We start from the raw sequence: 23,269 nt of genomic DNA, 5'->3' as shown, positions 1-23,269 counted from the left end.
ATGACAGTGGCTGCTTCTAGTTTCATGAAGGATCCAAAGTGATTCATAAGTTATTCAAATAAAAGTCAGAATGAGCTGTTTCTTCACTTTCTGCTGTCGTACTCAGTTAATTAGAGGAAGATGCTTCTTTTTTTTTTTTTAACTGTTGAGAAGGAAAATACAAGACAGACTACCAACTCAGTTAATGTTACGCCGAGTTCACTTCCTGTTTATAGCCGTCAGATGGGGAAAACCCGGAAGTGACGTCATGATGACGTCACCGAAAGGTGCAAAGTTCGGCATGAAAATAATTTATTTTTGTTTGGACCTATTTTGAGATGCAGTGGTACGACTATTTGGTTCTGTGTATTTTTGAACAAATGACCATGAATTTATTATGGGGATTTATTATGTTTTGGTGGGAGAAAACTGTGATTCCCTTGTTAATTACCTGAGGGGAGTGGCCTGTGGTGTTAAAAGGAGGCCCACCTCCACCTGTGAAGAGAGTGAGAGTCAGACTTCCCTCTGACTGAGAGAGAGTGGGAGCCTGCAAGTGTTGGTTTTGCGTTGTTACAGTGGAGGTGACAGAAAGCCAGTGAACTTTGTAAGAATTTTCTTTTTCCTTCCTATTCTTTTCTGTAAATATTGTAAATAGTTTTTGAGCTCCTTGTTTTTTTCTGCACTTTGGGATTACGTTTGGTGAAATAAACTAACCGTCAGATACCTGCTGATATGTACTGCTTATGAAATGACATGAAGTTTAATTTGCTCCATTCAAAAACAGCAGACGTGACGTTCACGTGTTGTGGTCATGAAATACTCACCGAGTTGTATCAGGAGCTTCTCCTGAGTACAGGTACTCAGCAGTACCTGGTAACTGATCCCGGTATGAGTATCAGTGCATCAGTGTCTGCTTTTGGCTCCAAAGCTCGTGAGGCAGGTTGGAAATAAAACAACAACCCTTCTGGACGATTTCCAGTAATTCCTCACGGAGTGACGGACTGAAATTGCTCGGTTATTGCCAAGTAGCCAATTTCAGCAATGCGCACAGTCAGCAAAAAAAAAAAAATGGCCGTCTGAGCTTAAGTGACATTTGATATTTAAAATATAAATAAGAGAGGGGAGAGGGGGTGATCTGCTGGGCTGCGGCTCTCTCTCCCCCCATCAGGTCGGAGCCTCGGCGCTCATCGGCTGCACTCAGCTCCGATCAGCCCGGAAAGCGTTTCGCTCAGCAGGAATTTACCACCCACTTTAAACCGCTGCCTGAACACCTAAATCTCCTCTCCAACCTCACGAACTTCTCTCCGTTACCCCCCTCCTCCTCCTCCTCCTCACCTCTTCATCTTCAGCCCCTCCTCCCTCCCTGCCTCCCTCCTTCAGTCTCACTTACCTTGATTAGTTTGGGAAAGCAGCCAGAGAAAGCTCGTCCAGCCATTACATCACACTGACACACACACACACACACACACACACACACACACACACACACACACACACACACACACACACACACACCGGTCTGCAGCCTGTTAATAACCAACCTGCTCATGGAAGTGTGCACACAGGTCATTAATCCGACATCCAAACTGTGCATGTGTGCAAATCCAGAGGTTTAATCAGCTGTTACAGAATGAAAGACTTTGAATCGGGTGTAACGGATTCACGGACTGATAGAAAAATGAAATTTGGGACTATTGGCACCATTATTGTACTTTTGTTTCAGAAAATGTCCACATTTACGCTGCAGCGTTCTGAAAACAATGCTCATTTTCACGTAAACTGTGTAATTTTCACATCAGGCCACTAGTGGGAGCTGCTCTTTGTTTTTGTTTAAAGTTTTTTGCGGCATTGGCTGATTTTTTTTTCTTTTGCATTTTCTTACGGTTTTAACAGTTTTAGCCATTTTTAAGCTAATTTAATAGTTTTAGCAATTTTACCTTTTAAACTATTTCACGTGTTTTGTGCATTTAAGCCATTTTATGTTTGTTCTGTGTTATTGACATTTTAGCCATTGTAACTGTTTTTTGTTTTTTGTTTTTTTGCCATTTTCCTATAATTGTGTTTCTTTTTTGCTGTTTTAATCAGTTTTGTTCTCATCTTTTTCTTATTGGCCAAGAAGTAAGGCTCATTAGTATGTATGGAAAATGAAACGTCTGGTCATATGTGATCCTCTGGGAGGTTCCTGGAGCCTCATTCGAGGGGCTAAAGAGCTTCATGTGACTCTGAAACCGTCAATCACGTCAGTTAGAAATGACCTGTCAAGTGAAAATGGCTGAACAGTCCATAAAAAGACTTTGCTCTGTTAAAACTTTAGAATTTAACGTATCATTATAAAACAAAACATGCAAAGAATCAGGAGAGCTTGACTGATCAGATCAGGAGCTTCAAGCACAATGTGACTCCCTGCCTTTGAAAAAAAGAATCTGTTTAAAAGAGCATAATACTCCTTTTTTCTGACATTTTGAAGACATGTCAAACCACAATTTGCCTTCTCTTGAATATTAACCACACACATGTTAATCTATGCAACTCGTTGACCTTTCCTTGAGTCTGCGGCTGCTTCAACATTTTTCCATAATGAATCGCTCTTCTCCAAAGAGGATAACACACTCGAGCTTGTGAGCCTAAAATAAGAAAATACTGTCACATTGTTTGCACCTTGTGTGGATCCTCTTGAGCTTCGCAGTTGCAGGTTTCCATGATTTCATCGTTATGCGGCAAGTCTAATGAAGGCGTCTTTAAATTTGCTCCTCATCCAGCACCACACGCATTGGTCTTTACTTTGCAGGTAATTCATAGCTGGAGTGTGAATGTTATTAACCACTGTTGAAACACATTTACATGATGGGATGGGGCAGTTTCAGCTTCATGAGCAAGATTTAAAAAAAACGGCCAAGATGTGACTGGTGCAGCCTTAGAGGTGTCAGACGTCAGGCCTGAGGTAAAACGCTCCAGTATGGCCCGCTCAGCATGGAACTGAACTGGATGTGGCCCCTGAACTGAAGCATGTTAGTTTAATACTTCTCAACCATAAGCTTGTTTGGAGCTCATCTCTTGGTTTATTTTCAGTAAAAGTGTTTTTGCCCATTGAGAAAAAAAATTAGTTAGTTATGACTAGGATTGATCTCTAAGTATATCAGCGGAAATATAGGCATGTTTTGGGACTTCAAGTTAAAGTTGACGCGAGCAACTGTTTTCTTTCCACCAGACATGCTTCAGTGGCTTTCAGGATGTGACTTGTTTCCATGTTTTCACATGTAATCTCCTCTTGATGATGTGGTTCAAGCTTTTTGAGCTCAAAATAAGAAAATAGTATTAAAAAAAAAAAAAAAATTCCCTTTGCCTGCTTGAATAGAACATGTAGGTTAAAGAAATACTCTGGCAACCTTGCTGAATGTTTTCAAAAGCTTTCCCAATTCTGTTTTGAAATTCTAATAACTGCATGCTGTGAATGTCTGGAAAACAATGTGTTTTTATCCAGAAAAGTGACTTGTTGTTAAAAAAAGAAAAAGAAAAAAAACATTGGAAGCAGTACGTGACCACATGAGGTTCTTTCTCCCACGGAGGCAACGCTTTCTGTGTTGAATTTATTTATTGACATTCAGCTTATTATGAACCGTTTAAGTTTGAGGCACAAAGATCAAGAAAGTATAATAGTTGCACCTTTTCTCAACAAGTAATAATAAATACCAACAACTTTTCCATAGTACGAATTGATCTTTGTGAGATCGGTCTCTATGAAGTTGCATTCATGTGGGAGGATGTTTATTTTGTTTTAAAATACTTTTTTCTGATAATATTTTTGACATCTTTCAAATTTAGTCAAGATCTTATAGGATTAGGTGCTTAAAGATGTTAATCATGATCATTTATTTCAACAGAATAGAATAGAAACAATTTATTAAGAGTGTTTAAGAAAAATTCAACTCAATAAGATAATGTTAGAAAATGTTCTTCTTTTATTTTCCCCCCAAAATCAGCTCAGTTAATTCTAAGTTGACTGTTAGAATCAAACAGTGGTCAACACATCGTCTGGGCTAAATCAGCCAGTAAACGTCTGCACTCCCGCACTCCCGTGACCCTTCCCTGACTCCTGCAGCTCCTCGTCTATTTGAACTTTTATGCATCTTTCTCAACCACTCAGCGGTAATTTCCTGGAGGAAACTGTGAGTCGTAAACAAGGTGTAAGTTAGCATGGCTGTGAGTGCGAGCTGATTCATATGCATGTGAGATCAAAGACGCTCATGGATCCTGACTGCGCGCAACACACACACACACACACACGCATACACTCCAACAGCAGGGAGCTGCCCGCTGCTTCGGGAAGCAGTTTCAAGCCTCCGCTAATGAGTGAAGTCTGCTTTAAAAGGGAGGAAACAAGCTGATCATCTCCAGCTCGAACACACACCTGTTGTTTGCTCTGGCGTCTCTCCTGTTCCCCGTCTCCTCCAGAACATCCTCGGAACACTGATTCATTGTTTCGTCTGCAAACTGACTCAATCAGTCGAAAGAGCGCTCGCTAATAGGAAGTTCTACTTGCGGGGTGTGTGTGTGTGTGTGTGTGTGTGTGTGTGTGTGTGTGTGTGTGTGTGTGTGTGTGGTGTGTGGTGTGTGTGTAGTTAGTGAGAAATTCATCATTTCCTGACACTCTGAAAACACAAAACAAACAGAGGAGCCTCTTCTAATTATGCTGTACGCTCCAGCACTTAAACCTATTAGCAGAAGTAGATGCAAGTGTGTGTGTGTGTGTGTGTGTGTGTGTGTGTGTGTGTGTGTGTGTGTGTTGGCACTGCGTTTGTACCAAGGTGGTCCAGCTCACCCGTGTTAACTTGCTAAGTTGATGGGAGCCTCTAATGGCTGTCTGCTGTTACTTCACTAAAATGTTGGAATTTAGTCTCAGTAATCAAACATTTTCAAAGCCTGGCTTGTTTACAGCTTTCGTTTACTATTATTGATCACAGATGGTGTTTATCCACACTTTCCAGTGCTGTTTTGTATTCTTGCAGCCTGACAGATCCGTCAACGACTCTCATGTTGTCTGAGGATGCTTTGAGGTCGCGTCTTTTCTCCCCACAGGGGGTAAGTTAGAGATGACGGGAGGTGAAAGTTCTGCCTGCTTTGAGGTTATCAGCATTAGAATGACACATGTTGAAGCCAACCCCATCAAGACCTTCAAGGAGAGTTTATTATGTTTGGAACAGATGTGTATGACTGTTGATTTCAGTTATTAATACTGCTTCAAAGGCATGGTCCGCTCTGTTGAATCGGACCGTGTGTTCCAGCCTTCACTCCCCACCTGCATCAGTGAGTCAGATCACGTCACCCGAACCCTCTGGAACTAGCGTAGCACGAGGACGAGTACTGTAGTAAAACAACCAAGGAAAGGATGGGATTGATATGCAAACGAAATGAGAGGAGAAACCAGAAACAGCTGGCAACAATCAAGACCCTAATCAGCAAGACACCAGAACCAAGAGGAGAGAACGTGCACAGATATGGAGACACGGACCATGAACTGGACATGTCCTGTGATGAACCCAGCCTGGTGCATCCTGAGATCCGCCCATTGTTACCTAGAATTAGCTCAGAAACTCTAACAAAAACTAAAATTAGACGAGCAATCGAGAGAAAACAATGAAAGAAAAACTGAAAACCAGGTAACATATAAAGCCCAAACACCAAGACTTTGATATCATCTAATCATCAAATCTTTACATTTGTCCATTTTTCTGCTTCTAAATGATCAAAATGTTCACTTTCTGCTGAATACGTCTCACTCTGCTCTGAGAGCCGTGGTGAAGAGACAACCAGCTGGACGGCGTCATGGAGCTTTTCCCTCTTCAGCCAAGTGATCGATTCTCTGAGATGAATCCTCCTGGTCTTAATGTTATGGCTTACCGGTGTGTGTGTGTGTGTGTGTGTGTGTGTGTGTGTGTGTATGTGTGTGTGCCTCTGGATGTCTCAGTCCTCCACAGACCACAGTACGAAGCAGGTCTATAAGCGGTGACCTCTGTGGTGCTCCGTGTCAGAAAGGTCAAACCGGATCGATACCTGAGCGACTCTTCGCCTCGCCGTGCATTCAGATTAGAGGAAACTGGATCCCAGACATTGGCTGTGATGGAAGACACAGCCACACACAGTATATACAGAACGTCCCTGAGGGATTGTACATACAGGACGGCTATTTTCGTTTTACATATGTCAGGGTAATTATGTTTCTGTCCACATTTTAAGAAAGGTCAAAAGGTTTTCAGAATAGGTCACATCAGGCTGCTTATGTTTGAATTCAGACCAAACTGGAGGTTTTGTGAATGCTCACGTGACAGTGCAGGGCGGCTCCGGATTGATGTAGATGAGAAAGTCTGCGGCCGGCCGTATTCAGGCACTGTTGAATAGCCGCACATAAGCAGGATGGATGCGGGGGGGCCGCACCCAAACATCTGTGCGCTTACCCGGAGAGACGGATGAGATGGTCTCCCACCAGCCTTACATCAGCAGCGCAGCAGGCGGCGCTCCGCGGGCTGCCGGCGAGCCGGCCAGACGGCCCCAGCTGGAAGCCGTGCTCCTGGTGGAGGCGGCGGCGGGGATCCGGCCATCGCAGCTGGAGTCCTGGGAGTCTGCTGCCTCGTGCAGATAGACTGTCTGGCTGCTCCGTTAACGAGACAGGAGTGTACCTCCCCATACATACAAAGCTTGTGGTGTCTGCATCTGTTCTGACATCTGAGATCATCAATCAGTCTATCATCCTCCTGGCTGTAAACCCACTCGCTTGGCTTTTACTTTTCACATGATGCCGCAAACCTCGAATCCAGCAGCATCTTTGTGCTTCCAGGCCTTCCTACAGTGTGTTACAATGCCGAGCCTTTTTCTCTTGGTGTGTGTGTGTGCAGGCGGTGCCGAAGCCCATCGCCATGGAGCCGTGCTGGGGAAGCAAAGCAGGCGTCCTGACTGTGCTGCTGTACCTGCCCAGAGTCCCGTCTGGAATCCCTCCACCCGGACAGTCAGGTAGGGCCACCGCACAGCACACAACCAACATCTTTTACACTGGTTTGTTATTACAGTGACTGTCAACTACAAAACAACACAATCCAGGAGAATGTGGACTGAGAGTCATGACGCTCTGGAGGAGAACGTTGCTCTTGTCCATCACCTCGCGCCTGTACAGAAGAACTGGTTATCTCGTGTTTCCATGGAGACAGAGTCGCAGCATCTTCCAAAAAGTTTCATCTCAGGAGCCCTTTTCATTAAGTTGTATTTTTATTTTCAGTGACTGAACAACAACTGACATCCAAAACGCAATGAAAGTTTTCCATTTTCACTTGAAGACCTGGTCGTGTAAAAGGAGCCGCTGGCTGTCCTCTCAGATGCTGCTGCAGGAGAATTCAGTCGTAATCAGTGAGGAGTAGAAAATCCATTGCTGCACTGACAGAATTCTGAGAAATTTCACCAACAGAGGTCAGAGCTGGGTCCATCTCACTGACACAACAGGGTTAACCTCTGTACCACGACGAATAAACAAAATATTTCAATTTTATTCCAAGAAAAAGATGAAAATTCTTGGTTTCCTTCTCCACATGCAGCAGTAGTTAGAAATCTACGTCCAAAACCCCCATCAGAGTGAAGCCTTCAATCAAAAACAAAGAGCTTTTGAGTCTTTAACCTGTGATATTGTCTTCATAATGGTCAGCTGAGAAGGTGAATGACACCCTGAAGCACAGTGAAAGAATTTCTAATAAAGGCCTCCAAGTTCACTCTGCAGAAGTAGTTCCTTTAAAGCTCTTTTCTTCGTCTCGGTCTTTCCGGAGCTGTCACTGGGTCTTTGTTAGCGGATGACTGGCTGATTGGAGTCCCTCCTTTCTCAGTCCGCCGTCCATCCAGGGGGACGTTTCTAACGTCTGCTCTTGTTAGCAGGATGTATCAAACGGCGGCGGCTGCGTTCACTCCAAATCCTTCAGAAATGTTTCTTTTATTGGCCTCAGATAGGGTCCAGTAATGTTCAGAGTTGTCGTTTTAAGGGGGTTTAGAGGAGGAAGAAGTGCTGCTTCAGTCATGTTTAGTTTAAAGCGGCAGGTTGTGGGTAATCATCAGCTGCAGTATTTATGCAGTGTGTGTTCATGTCCAACTGTCAGGCTCCAGGCGACGCTAATGTGACTGTTTACAATAAACAAGCATCGACTCTCGCGCCGGTCATTTCTCCACCCTCGTTTGATGGTGGCTGTTGTTGTAAACTGTCAGCTGTCTTTGAACCATGAAATCCCAACGTCTTCATCGCTGTGGAGGCAGTTCAAATCATTTATGATCGCTTTACGGGACCAACTGTTCTCCGCGGCTCAACGACGTCTGAAAAGGCTCCAGATGTGGCGAGCCGAGCTGCGGTTCCCACCCGCCCCCTGAGTCCTCTCGTCAGAATACACGTCGAACAGGCTCTGGCGTTTCAAACAGGAGCTGCGTAAACACACTAAAACATGATGGACATGCGAGGCATCATCAAAAGACCGGGGATGTTTCTTGGCTCTCGTGGTAATCCGACCGGCCTGCTGCCGCGCAAGCTCAGCTGCAGGGCCGGCTGGAGCGGCGGCGGCTCACAGCCTGGAGTCCCGGAGACCCCGGAGTCCGGGCGGGACGGCGGAGATGTCAGGGGGTGTGAAGCTTGGAGGCCGTTTTTCATTTTGGCGTTGAAAACGCTGCGACGGCACAGCCGTGGCAAACAGTTCTTCTACACATGAGCGAGTGGACGGAGGCCTCCAGAGTGGCGTGGCTCCCAGTCCGTGTTCCAGTTTACTGTCCAGATTGGTTGTTTTGTAGTCGAGTCACCCGTGATAACGTCCAAATCGTCGCCTGTAAAAAGCAAATGTCCAGGTTCTCGCCATTCTTAATGTTCATAACGTATTGTTCTCTGCGCGCGCACGCGCGTTTGTGTGTGTTTGTGTGTGTGTGTGTGTGTGTGTGTGTGTGTGTGTGTGGTTTCATTACAAAAGCGACCAACAGTGCCGACTCATGGCCTGGCATGTTAACTACATCGTAGTCAGTGTTTCTGCTGCTCGTGTGCAAACGGCGGTCAGCCTCAAAGCAGAAGCAAAAAGTGTTTCTGAAATGAAAACAAAACAATGTGAAACTTTTTACTTGTTTTTAAATGAATTTTCATACATCTCTAAGAAAAACACAAGATAAAAGTTTGCGTAATACACACACACACACACACACACACACACACAGAGCTGACCTTCTCGGCGGTCTCTGAATATAGAGCGTCTGACCTTTTTCAGACCCATTTCCTGCAGCCTGACTCGTTTTTGGACTAACTTCCATAATTGTGCTGTTTGGTGTCATGATTACGTTTGTGAACCTCGACGAGACGCAGCACCAACACAAAGCTCTGTGGACGAAGACGGAACTTCTTCAGACATTGGAGGGAGACAACAAAGCACAGCTGACAACAATCAGGGCCAATCAGGAGATCAATGAGCACAGATGAGATCAGAATCAGGATACATCAAAACATCCTTTTCTTTTCTATTTTTTTTTTTTCTTCTGTCAATAGGTAACAGCTTGTCGTTGCCTCCTCCCTCCCTCTTTGGGACTATGATGATTTTTAATTGATGAAAGCCACAGCAGTCTGTTTGATGGATCAGATTATCACAGAGCTCTAAGGTTTATAACTAAATATAAACATCTTATCCATCAAACACTTTAATGCTTAAATTATTCGCCATCACTGTCTTGACGAAGACTTTTATAACGTCATCTTTAAATCCATTGTTGGCATACTTCTCCCACATCCATCCATCAACATGTCATCTCTCTCTCATTTTCAACAAGTTCCACCTTTGGAGGTGTTTTCATAAAGTTGCATTTTCAGTGACTCCAGGCACAAACAACAGAAGTTATCCAGTCTCCTTTGAAAAATGAGGCTATCTAGGCTAACGTGTAACACAAGAACACTCAGGACAATAAGAGACTGGAATACATTAAAACAGCTCCTCTAAGTCCAGATCAGACACAACACGCTGCTCTATAGGATGAAATTAACTGAATTATTAACAGGAGTTAAGGGTGAAGTTCTCCTTTGTTGCAGAAAGTTAGATTAAAAAATCCAGGAAAGAAGTCGATTGACAGAATTAATGTTTCTAGCAGATGGTCGGATTCGGTTGTTTTACACGACGGTGCCGGTTTGAGACAGAAACTCTCCGGACATATGGCACCTGAAAGTCAGCCTGATGGGGTCAGACCTGCCCGGTTTCCCTCCAACACTCACTGTTGGATCAATTGTTCCCTCAATGAGACATCCTGACTTCCCCCCACCTGAGCTCACGTTGCGCTCCAGACGGACGACACGCGATATCCCCCCGGGCGGCTCCGGCGGACCACCGAGCGGCTGCGGAAATCACCGAGCACCCGGGCCGGCGGCGCTCTGCAGCGTCAGCACGGGGCCCATCTCCTCCCGTCCAGCTCCTCCTCCTCCGCCCCGCTCCACCTCCCGCTCGTTCACCGCACGCCGGAGTCGGCCCGGACCGCGGCGGGCTTGTGTTTCCAGCCTCCCCTGCAGCTCTCCCGGAGACCGCCGTCACTCGGCAGTTCTGGTGAGGTGGGCTGTGTGTAATTGGAGGAGGTGTGAGATGTGTCCGCTGTTCCAGACAGGAAGCAAAGCGTTCGACATGCCGAGCACCTGATGGCGGAAACGAGCAGAGCAGACAGAAAAAGAGGCACTTTGCAGGCGAGTCAGAATGTGGCGTCTGGAGTCTAATTCAGGAGGAAGGAACAAGACATTTAAAGTGTGTGAGAATAATAAAAAAAAAAAAAAAGGAAGAGAAAGCTTTGCTACACCTAGAGGTAATTATGATTATCAAAAAAAAAAAAAAAGACACTAGACGTAGTAATGGTAACGCTAGTGCATTAGGAGCAAATGGACGACCAGTGAATGGCTCAAACGATCAAGAAATCAGGACAGGCAGCAGTTAGAGGAAGTCTGCTTTACGGGGAGTTAAATGGTGAAAGCATATTCATTAGTCCATCTCTCCATTTCTGCCACTTATCTGCGTAGCAGCGGCTGGAGGCTATTTGAGGTCGTCCAGATGTCCCCGAACTAACTGAGCCACGTTTATTCAGGCTTTTCTGGGGTTAAATGATATTCCAGAAGTCAGGATAGAGAATCAGCCATGAGCCCCTCCTTCCACCCCTGCTGGTCATATCTAAAGCTTTTCCACAGTTTCGCTCCGTTAATGTGTGAACGGACGAAAATGAGACTTTTTAGAAACACTAAGAGCCAAACCGTGCCAACTGCCATGCTAACTGCACGGCTTTCAGTGTGTCTGCCGATGCCGTGTAAACGGACACTGGTGTGTAAGTGCTAAAATAGAAATACAGATTCAACACACTCATTGTAAAGATCAAATAACCGTAGAACCGCAGGTTTTTTTCTTCTGCTTCAGACACAAAACAGTCCAGTCCAGTCCAGTCCAGTCTGATTGATTAAAATTGGAAAGTAATTTGGGAGTTGTTCCAAGCTTTGTCATTAGACCAGTAATTCCTTCAATCCCCACTGAACGCATTCACAGTGCAGACAAATCTCCTGATTAAACCACTTGCAGGTCATTTGAATGGCACCGGTGCCTTTCTGTGTTCACCACTTTAACTACTATTTTAGCTCATCACACAGGAAGTGGGCTCATTCTGAGGAAATTAGGGCCGATAATAGCTCCTGGTTCTCCTCCAGAGACTCTCCGTGTTGTTCTGAAGAGGTTAGCCAAACAGTCTCTTCATGGAGGCTCGGGTGTGTGTGGTTGTCTCAGTCGCACTGCGAGCTACCGGCCGTGATTTCAGCTCCGGCAGTAATGTACATCCCGGTGCGCGCTCGCACATTACCACTCCGAACCCACCCAGGAGGACATGAAAGGGCTTTACAGAAACACATCGCCCACCTACAGCGCGCCTTCGCTCCTCTCCGCTCAGCCCTCCCACCCATTTGTGCTCCCCGGAGACCGTCTGGCGTCGGGTCGGGCAGAAAGCCTCCATTGATGTTGGTGTGTAGAGAAGTGGAGTCACTGCGGGCTGGCTCCGCCCACCTTCGGCGGGAGACACTTCAAGAGGAATCCTGGATGAGCGAACCTGTTTTAGATGGCCTTCCCCGGCGCTCCCTCTTTGTTTTGCTCTGGCCCTCCCTCGCTCTGCTCCCTGGAGGTGTTACCATTAACCGAACCCTCACGTTTATATAAGGAAAGAGCTCTCAGCCGCCAGCAGATCAACTCATTTTTTCCTTTTTTTCCTCTGTTTTTATTCCATTTAAGCCTGGAATCATCAAGGAATAACAATGTGTTCATGTTCTCCCCCACAGCAGACACGCTCATATCAGCTCCTGGAAGCTGAACCGAGTCCTTTAACCAACCGCTAACTGTTTCTGTTTTTCCAGTAACGGTATGACGGCATTAAGACTTCTGCATAGTTCATCTTTTGTTATTGATATCAGGAAAAATGATGCTCCACTTCAGCCTAGCATATTTGAGCGTTGCTTCAGGGGTTCACATTGGTTCTGGGAGACCAGCTGGAGGTTTCACTTTGCATACCCCTTGCTGGTCTCGGGATTCGAACTAGCGACATTCAGTTCACAATATGAGTTCAGGCATCTGCAACTTCTTGATCCACAAAGCGGATTTCCTCTCAAATAAAGTCACAGAACATATTTAATTTTTGAATAGAAAAACCTAAAGAATAACACACTTTTTTTTTTTTTTTTTAACTTTTTAGTGACTTTAGCAGGTTTACCGTTTGAATTATTTTAATGGATTTTACTCCTAAATCACAGCAGCTCTTCAGAGTGCCTTGCATTGTTTGTCTGGAGACAGCTGCCATGTGAGGCTCAACTCATCCATTCAGAGCAATTTGGGGTTCAGTGTCTTGCTCAACGGCACATTGACATGCGGTAAATGGCAACCAAATTTCACTCATACAGCACTTTTCCATCATTTGAGCAGTCTCCAACACACTTCACACTTATTCACACACAGCTGGCAGCTGTCATGCAAGGTACTCGGTTCATCCAGTATATTCAGAGAGAGGTGGAGAATCGAACCTGCAACTTTCTCATTGAGAGATGACCCAAGAACTGAGCCACAGTTGTTACCTGCTCTGGCAGTTTTACCACTTTTTTCCCAAATCGTCATGTTGTCATTTTCACGTCAGCCATTTAAACAGCTTTTAGCAATTTTATATCAGATTAAAAGAAACGTTTATTTCCATTAAAGTTTGCAGACCTTGCTTTACCTTTCTAGACTTTTTTGTTGCAGAGCACCTGTTGAACACACTGCAAAAAAAGGATAACCTAAATACAAGATATTAACACTAAATTAAAGAAAATTAGTCTTAAAACTAGTGAAATTATCTGTCCATGAAGCAAGTGAATTTCACTTAAAAAGAGATCATGATGTAAGAATATTAAATCAAGAAATAAGTCTCTGTATCTTAAATATATCTTAAATCAAGTGAAATGAGACATTTTGACTGAAAACAAGACTTTTGAACTTGGTAAGATTTTGAATTTTTGCAGTTTTTGCACTGCACAAGGGAAATCGTTGTATTTAATTGCTGAGGAAGTCAACATTTTTACAAATAAACCCTTAGTTAGTATTAAGACAGGTGTAATTGGTATGGTTGTGGTTCAGTCCCCATCTCGCTCTCCTTCTGTCTTTCAAGACCCCGAACCTGAGGTTGTTCTCAGTGGAGTCATTTGTTTGGGTCATTTTCATCAACTTTAGCAGCAGTTATGTTTTAAGACACGGTGCTCTTCTGTGAACCTGTGAGACAGTCGTTTTGTTGATAAGATATTTTTGAAGACTTTCTCTCCTGGTTTCCTCAGACCACTGCCTCCTCTGTGTGATGTGATTTCAACCAACAGCAGCAGACGAAGCCTCCAAGCTCTCGTGTGGCATATTTCTCGACTGGAATGTGGAGCGCGCCGACGTCTAACGGCAGCATGACGACGACAGATACCTCTTTGTTTGAAGTCAAATCAAAGTTTTGCGTGCAATAATCCAACCGGAAATCCTGGAGAGCGAAGCTGCAGTTAGACTGCCTGACAGCTGCTGTCAGCCAAATTGCGGCGGACAGCGAACACATGGTCCCTGACTCTAAGAGCCACTCTCACAGGAGAGGGACAGCTTGACCACCGAGCGACGGTTTGACTGATTTAAAGTCACAGCGGCCCGGCGTGACGGGCGGCGGACGGGAGTCGGACTGACAGGAGGGGTGAGGGGAGGGGGGGAGGAAAACGGTGAAAGGGATCTTATTTTTGGCTCCATCCACCGCTCGTCCACCTCGGCAGCGTAATTCACTTCGGCTTTCCCTCTATCAGAGCTTTACGCTCCGCTTCCTGCTGCTGCAGTTGTTTTATTGTTCTGTATGAAGTGGAACTCAATCAGTGGTATTAATGGATTTACCAGAATGTGCTTCTTCTTCTTCCTCTTTTTTTACCCCCCCTTCAGTTTAGCCTAACTGTGCAGAGAAAAAATAAAATTGAAGCTCTGGGTTTGATTTGCTTCTCTTCTGAGCTTAGATAGTGGGTCAATAGAGACGGAAGCGCAGCGTTATTCACAGCCGCCTCTTCCAGCACTAATCTGCCTATTCAGCGCCGCAGATAGACGTGGGGAAGAAAGCACAGGTACTGTAATATGGTGGAAGTCTTTGTGAGTATAAATAGAAAGAGCAACATGGGAGATAAGGAGAGAGAGAGAGAGAGAGAGAGAGCGAGCGAGCGAAGAGACGGAGAGGCTCCAGAGGAGACGCAGGTTCCTAAAAAGTGAGGAGGAGGAAAACTGAAGAGGGGAGTGAATGAAGGAGTTGTCGAACAAGTGCAGCGCGTGGTAACGGTCCGTGTCGACGCCCCCTCACCCAATGATAAAAAAAAAAAAAAAAAAAAACAAGATTTGCATGTTGCAGCAGAGGAGCACAGGAGATAAGTGGTTGTGGTTCCGCTTTGATGAATCCACTCGTGGTCTCCTCCGAAGCAGCTGAGGAGAAACGCAAAAGAAAATATAATCCTCTCATCCCCATCCCTCCCTCTTCGTTTCATATCATCATTATCCTCTTATTCTTAAGTGGCCGTTTGTCTCTTTGATTTGAAGTGGCGGACAGGTTTTAAGTGCAATTTCTGCAAATTAAATAGGATTTTTTATTTTTTTTGAAGTTCCAAGCCAGCATATGAAGCAAAATATGAGCAGACTGTATTATCAACAGAGCGCCAGCAAACCTGATACATTACAGCACTGAAGCACGGCTCGATTGTAGCTTTCTTCCAGTTCCAGACCAGTGTTCTTATAAAATCACCTTTATTTTTATTATAGCTGCTTTTACAGTTTGAGGAACAATCCATTGAAATTGGATCGTGAGGTCTACAATCATCAAAATATATACAGGACACATTTTCACAGTTTAGAGAAATCTACGTTAAACCAAAGGTCACAGGGACTTCGACTCAGACACTCCAACTCCACTTTATCAGAGCTTCGTTTCATTGACAGGATAGATGAGGAAGATTGAAGGCAGTTTTCTTGGAAAACATCATCTGGCTGTTCACACAGCTTCCTCAGCAGCTCTCTCCGGTCTCCTCTTCGCCTGTCCTGTGTCTCCTGACCGAGCGTCTCCAGCCTCCTGCTGCATCGTTCACACCTTGGCTCTCATCCGAACGCCGAAGTGAACTTTATGATCCCCGGACAGGAAATTGATTTCAGTCATTCACGGCCAGATGTCGCAATAAATTCAGTCTAATAGGAGGCGAACGCCAGAGATAAAAGCCTTGATTTATTTATTATACTAAGAATCAGTTTTAAAAATAAAAAAGTGTTTCTTAAGCAGATTCCAGAAGCAAAAATTCTAAAATTATGCAACATGACTCAGGACATTTGGCTTGATTCAGTTTTACCCTTTTCATCCTGATACTTCTGGATTATGATTGTGAAAACTTTATAATCCAGAATTGTGAAAAATTGTAATTTTGACTTCGCCTTTCTCTCATAATTCACAGTTCACAAACAAAAAGGTGTAACGTTCAATTCAAGTGTAGTATTTCAGTGAAACAAGCCTTCATGAGGCAGAAAAAACCTGAGACACAGGAGAAACATTAGGCCAAATAAAAGAGTTTCTTTGAAAATCCCCACCTCTATTATTGGGATAAAACCCTCCTTTGCAGCTGAACATGAAGTTTTTAAAGGTGAAAGAGTCTTTCTTCTCCCGGCGTCGCTCAGATCACACGCCGGCTGTGACTGCTGACTTGAAAGCCTCTCTGCAGCTTCATTGTCCTTTTTCTTGCTCTCAACCTCTTCACACCGTCCTCGCGTCCCACCGTCTCCCTCTGGGCGTCTGGATAGATGCTTGACAGGAATCGGAGGGCAAAGCTCGGAAACCCAGCTCCATTGACCCGGAATGGATCTCCGATACTTTGATCCCCCCTGTCTTTGAAAGCATCCGCCCCGCTGGGATAGACTCCTCCGTCACCTCCCCCCCCCCCCATCCGTCTGCCCCCTCAGACACTCTGTGGACTCCTGTACTCACCGTGTGGACATGAGGACCGGATAACATCACGCTCCTGGCTTCACTGTTGTGTTCTCTACATTTGCTGTTGCCATTTCTTTGTGCTGTAAAATGCAGTGCAGGTCCTGCATGGAGCAAATATCAATCTGTGGAAAAATCTTAAGTCATATAAAGAAATAGCTGAAGCTGGAACTGACCTGATGAAGTAGAAAAGGAAGAGCAAAAGACTCCAGAAAACCAGTGATCACGATGTTTAAATTCCAGGAATCCAGTATAAAACAAGGCCTAACTCCAGATGAGTAGTCTACCCCCAGTTCTAAAGCCATTCTTAAACCAACCGGGCACCAAGGTAAAAGTCCAACCCCAGTCTAAACTACAGAAAACCAGTGTAGACTCAGTGCAAATATTAGAAATCAGGCTAAACCCGTTTGAAACCTCTTAAAAATATTTTAAACCTTGGCCCAATTCCAGAAACCTAGTCTAAACCCAGTACACACACCTTGAAACCAATCTAAACCCAAGGCCGCCTTTCTATACTGTTCTATACCCAACCCATCACTGGGATAAACAAACTCAGTTCAAACTCCAGGAAAATAAAAAATAAAACAGTGGGAACCCAGATCCAAATCTAGAAACACAGTCTAAACCCAATTTATACCCCAGAAGTTCAGTCTTAACCCAATCAAAATCTCCAGAAAACCAGTCTGAACCTTTGACAGTGTATTAATGACGGACAGAACTCGCGTGACGTCCCCCATGAAATCCTGATTTGAAGCTTTCAGCAGGACGTCTCCACAAAACCATTCCGAACCCAACCCCAACTGCAGAATATTGACATAATGTTCTATGATCAAACAGAAAACAATCAGAATGTACCTTTTGGTGGAATTTGGTTCAATCTTCCATTCCAACTTCTTTATTGAATTTCTGCCAGGTGTGTCACAATGTTGCAGCTCAGTCTCGGTCTGCATCTTGCCTGCACTCGAGAAATCTGCTGAAGTTCTTTGACAGTGTTTACAGCTCAGAGCCTCACGGATTATGAAATATTTAAATCCATGTTGTTTTTGTTTGAGTTGGATGTTCTTCCCCTTCATGGAAGTGGTGCATCTCTGTTTCACGACATGCGAAGCAGGTTAGTCGACTCTTCGATACCGTACAGGTGTGTGTATGAGGGACCGATGAGACTCCTCCCTCCACAGATGTCTGCCAGCTGCAGGCCCAGTTTCCTGCCTCGGACCTGTGCCGATACCTCTTCCCGGGGAATATTTTCTCACGCTAATGATCCCGCGAGGAGGTGGAGGGGGTTTAGAGATTGTGTGTGTGTGAGTGTGTGTGTGTGAGGAAGACAAGAACAGAGGGTTAATGATGCGACAACTCACCTGACAAAACAATCACATTAAGGCACCCGGTCGCCACGGCCGCTAAATGAGCGCCTGCACTCACCTGCAGCGTAATTTGATTACTTTTGACCAATTTAATTTTGCAAATGGAAACGCATTTGTTCACCTGGAAAAAAATCAACACCATTACGATGGTAATTTGTCAAAGGTGAAAGCCTTTTTGATGAGTGGGAGACACTCGGTTTTCACATCATGAAATGATCTTTATTTACTTCCCCGGTCTGTGTGTGCCTCTGGAAGTGGATTCTGATGTGAACGCCAGAGTTTGACCTTTTGTGTGTGTGGTGATTGCACACCGTGTGAACTATAGAGATTGTTAGTTGAAATGATTGCTGCAGACACCTGTTGCTTTCATCCTTTCATCCATTTTCTTTCTCCACTTTGTCCCCTTCAGGGTATCAGCAGGGTCAATTCATCACACGTCTGATACAGACAGATGAAATCAGAAGGAGCACTAACCATGTCTTCACTTCAGAAGCCTGTGTTTTGGTACAGACGGCTCTCGTCAGAGTTGAATAATGTCTGAAATGTTATTCCTTAAACGTCCTCTTTCATTCCCCGTTGTCATTCACACTATTGATCGTGTTTTCTAACTCATAATTTCAAATGCTTTCATTGGAGCTAATGGAATTTCAAAGGCTTTGATCGTCGTTTTTGTTCCGCGATCTTTGCAAATTCTGCAAATTAATTAATTTAGCACACTTCTGCCCAATGCCACTGACTTCTCACTGAGAGTTCTTGCAAGATTAAGACTAACGAACAAAATACACAGTAGACACTCGGAAGATAAACAAATGCAGATAAGGGAACACAAACCTTGTTTTTTTTGTAGACGATGAATGCATACCGTATGTCTGATATATTGCCATTCATCCGTCAATAACTTATTTAAATGATCTGCTAGCCGATTGCTGTAGCAAAGGAGAACAGTGTTATGACATTGTGTGAATTGTCCTGTCTGGCATGAACATTAAAAACATTAAAATGAGGATCGTAGCTCATCATCAAGAGTAAAAACAGAAAAAACTCTCCGTTCTCCAAACAAGATGAACATAACGCCTCACAATCATCAACACTTCCTCTCTTTGATTCCCGTTATCAAAATGGACATTATTACAGACTTTTCAACAGTCGCCATCTTTGTTAAAAATAACCTTTGCTTGTTTGTTGCCATAGAAATGGTCAATGTTTACTCAGAGCTGCCCCCTAGTGGAGGAGAAACATATTGCTAATGTCATGGTTATATAGAAGTATGAATACACTAACAGAAACCTCGTTTGAAGCCTCGTTTACGCGACACAATTTCAAGTGAATTTTGTTGCAGCTTTGCTCCGGAAAAGTTTCACGTTTCCAACTTTTTGAAAGAAATGTCCGTTTATATGGAAAAGGCAAAAACATAGAAATTATTACAGTTAGCATGTTGGGCCACCAGTGGGTGCTGTTTTTGTTTTTGTACTGAACCAAGACACTGCGAGTAAGCGGACATTCGTATTTGTATTTCATAAACATTCAGAGAGAGTGTAGAGATAATATAATCACAGGACTGCAACAGAAATTCACATATAGAGATGTAACCACAGACACACGTAGTAATTTACTTTAAAATCTTCGCCAGAACCAAACACTGTATAGCTATGATGGCATACAAATATACAACAGGTATTTCAATAAGGCCACAAATTATTATGAACAGTAATAGAAAGAAATATGTTGTTTCTTTGTCGTGACAACAAACAACATTAAATTAAAAAGTAAAATAAAGTAAGAAAAAAAAAACATAATTCCTGCAGACCAGGTGCTGTCAGCCGATCATCTTCCCTCTGCATTCATGGATGAACAGAGCAAATAGCCGCTGGCGGCCATGTTTGACTGCACACCTCGCTGTGTCACAACTCTGCAAAAATATGCGTGTTCACAGGTGCACCTGTAGAACTCAACTTGCGCCGGCACGTACGCACACAGGCGCACACAGAGCGGCCGTGTAATCGGCTTTCCCCTTTCCGCCGACTGCAAGAAAAAAAAAAAAAACAAGAATCACTTGAGTGTGAAATGCTGAAAACATCCTGCATCCAAATCATATCAAGAGCACAGCAGATTCCCGCCGCTGTTCGCCTGTTTTGTTTACTTTGGCTCCCGCACACCGGCAGACTGAGCTCCCGTCGTAATGACCATGCATTGTCAGGCTCCGCGGTTGTTGGGCGTGGGACACACACACACACACACACACACACACACACACACACACCCACAAACACAAGAGAGACCAGCCATGAGTCTAAATCCACATTAACGACTGCGCTGCTGCCAGGGTAAGACAATGCTGCGAGGCAGCTGACGCCTGTCTGCATCTGGCCCGCGGATGTGAGCCGAGGTGTGGAGAGCCGGAGTCAAACATGCAGAAGTTCCTGCAGAGGGGGGAAGACGGCGAAAATGGAAAGTGACGGAAACAAGAGACTGGTGTTATCGTCAGACGGCTCACTGCCGAAGCAAGAACAGCAGCCGGAGACGTGACAATCAGATGGTTGGTGGATATCGTGACGAGGGAGGAGAGAGCAAGAGCGGGTCGAACAGAGGAAATTCACTGTCTTTCATTTCATTTTGCTTAATTTTTGCAACTTTTTGAAAACGTTCCATCTCCATTTCCATGTGGATGCATGAAAACGCAACTTATCTAATCATCTGTCCCCTGTCTCATCTACCAGGGATAGTCAACACTTTTTTTTCTTTTACTTATTTTCACTCCTCGCCTCACCTCCATGAAAGCTGAAAACTCATATTTTCTTCGGAGTAATTTCAAACAGACGCAGAAATAAATAAGAAACCAAACGTGGAGACAATGTAATTTCTTTGATTGTTTTCAATCAATAGGAACATGATTGAGTCTTCCTTATTTTATCCTCCAAACGTATAACTAGGCCTATTATATGAACAATTTCATTTCTATTAACTGGATGATTGGATTCACAACAGGTTCAAGTAGAATGAAAAATGAGACTTCAGCACTTTTAGCCTCCAAACAACTTTTTCACGGGTGGAAAGCAGACGTAAGGTCATTTCAACATGTTTCAGAATAACAGTGCTGCTATGAAGGATATCAACCTTTCTGATCTGTCCATGACGTTTTCATGACTGAAGTGAGTCGACCCTCATCGCTGTTTCGCTGTGGTGACCTTCTCTCTGGTTTGGGTTGCAGGCATCGCCATCGCCAGCGCTCTGGTGGACACGTCTCAGCAGCGAGCGGCGGACTTTAAAGACAGAGCCCTCGGCCTCAAGCACCGCAAACACACCGTGCACCATCAAGGCACCTGTGTATGATTCAGAGAGCGTCGGCCGGAAGGCGATATGACACGTCCGACCTGCCCGCAGCCTGGGGATTTTACTCAAGACACTGGCTGCATGCGCAGGGAGACTCTGCAAACAAAAGGCCAAGCCTGAGGGAATTGGGTTTAGATCGTCCTCGATCGCGAAGGAGGATATTTTAACCGCCAACCGGAGAGGGGGGGGGGGGTGTTGACACTGGAGGCTCCTTTCTGCCTCGGATCACATAGAGGATTTCTTCTGTGTCGAAACTAATTGCAGATTGACAACAGGAATGTGTCTCTCCACAGGAAGAGAAGGGAAGCTGTCACACTCTCTCATTTTCATGCTCGTCTCCGGGGCTTCGCCCCTCTGTCGGTCACACAGTCCGCCGTATTGACGGGGAAAGAGGAGGGAAAAAAAAACCTGTTGTTTTTCACTAATAAACCAAACTAAATGGCTTTGAGCTCCAGTGAGAGGTATTGAACTGAAATGAAGTCCACCAGATTTACGGAGCCGCTGAGGAGCGGCGAGGAGCCGCGCAGATCGATGCAGAATTCCCGTCACGTGGATCCGCTGTGAGCACCGAGTGGACGCTTTCCAGTCTGCGCTCGTTTAAGGACCGCATTTTGCTATGAAAACATTGGATGTACACACTGATTTGTGTCTTTTTATGTCGTTCTCCCCACGCCGACGTTCAGAGTTGTAGATTTCGGTAACTGCTCAGGTCCTCTGCGATTTTTAAAAAAAAACAGACAAAAAGCTCCTAATTGTAGCCGTGGGATCTTCAACACACACATCTGTATATGCACTACCAGTGAAATGCTTTACCAGTACATCAGGATGATAATATGCAACTGATCAAGCGAAGCTGACGTTGATCCCGCGCTGCGGCGCGACCTCCGGGTCGGCCTCAGCGGACTCGTACTACTGATCACACCTCCGCTCGGCTCCCGTCACGGCTGTGAGGCCGCCGCAGGCGTCAGTCCTCATGAACTTCATCCCACTCGATCTGTGACACACAACCTTTAACGCAACATATCTAAGTGAAATTTATTAATTATGCAATTTGCAGTCAAAGAATACTTCGGCAAGTTTTTACCAATGCACTAAGACTTTTTTTTTTTTTTAACAGAGACTGAATAATTGTTTTTTATATGAGCAAATCTGTGCTGTATAACCCTGTTTCTCTTTTCTTTTAACCCACACTGTTTTCTTTCATTTAAAAATATATATTTTATGCATATCATAGCTGGAAAAAAAAAGAAAAAGGAAGAAAGATGTCAAGATCCTCTTTATCTGTTGTGTTAAATCCTCTTCTAACGTTGTGAAGTCACCTTTTACCGACAGCACGTCCGCCGTAGCGTCACGTTGTATGCACAGGTATCGTCTATGTGTGGAGCCTGGCTCTTTTCCGCTCAGGCCTTTTTTGTCTTTATGTGATTTTGCACCAGTTTTTTGCGCTTAACTTAACAACAAAGGGCAGCTCGACACGCCGTTTTGGTCCGTATGAGCTTAAAATCTGTACATTTTCCAATTAAAAAGGTTTTCATGCTGATGATTAGATTTGATGCTCTGCGTTTTGATTGTGTGGCTTTTTATAGGTCCGGGTGACGAGCGACACTTCAGACGACACTGCTATGAGTGTTACATGACTTCCTGTCAAGCAAACAGAAAACGCCATGAGTCACTCCCAGCAATTAGTTTGTTGCATATTTGCAGAAGACACAAACAGATAATTATTAATGTCGACGCTGACAGCACCTTCACCACTGACGAGAAATATAATTTACTAACGCAACACAACAAACTGGTGTAAGGGAGCGCTGGTGGAGGAATTCAAACGATGCTGCATGAATAGTGTGAGCTATCAGATTGAAATATTTCTTTTTGACATTTGTAAAGTTTCAACAGGATCGTGCACATTATGCTGTTTGTGAATTTCACAAATCAGCAAATTAATTACTCAACCAAGATTCAGCCCCGTTTACAACCATTGACGTTAGAACGCATCCCCGATGCGTTTTTCACTGTAAATTTTGCATTTTTATGTCATAAAGCCACATTTGTGTGAA

General features: G+C 44.4%; 1 protein-coding gene across 1 annotated transcript in view; it reads left to right on the top strand.

The window, feature by feature from the left end:
• The window catches only part of atrnl1a (attractin-like 1a), a 251,087-nt gene extending 228,335 nt beyond the window's left edge, over nt 1–22,752 (top strand). The window contains 2 exon segments of the mRNA XM_030106400.1: nt 6,870–6,984; nt 21,091–22,752. Of these exon segments, the coding sequence (XP_029962260.1) occupies nt 6,870–6,984; nt 21,091–21,212 (237 nt within the window). The 3' untranslated portion in view covers nt 21,213–22,752.
• The last annotated feature ends 517 nt before the right edge of the window (nt 22,753–23,269 follow it).

Source organism: Salarias fasciatus, chromosome 13 (assembly GCF_902148845.1).
Source record: "Salarias fasciatus chromosome 13, fSalaFa1.1, whole genome shotgun sequence".
Classification (NCBI taxonomy): domain Eukaryota; kingdom Metazoa; phylum Chordata; class Actinopteri; order Blenniiformes; family Blenniidae; genus Salarias; species Salarias fasciatus.
The sequence above is the reverse complement of the archived record's forward strand: the minus strand, read 5'-3'. Positions and strand labels throughout refer to the sequence as shown.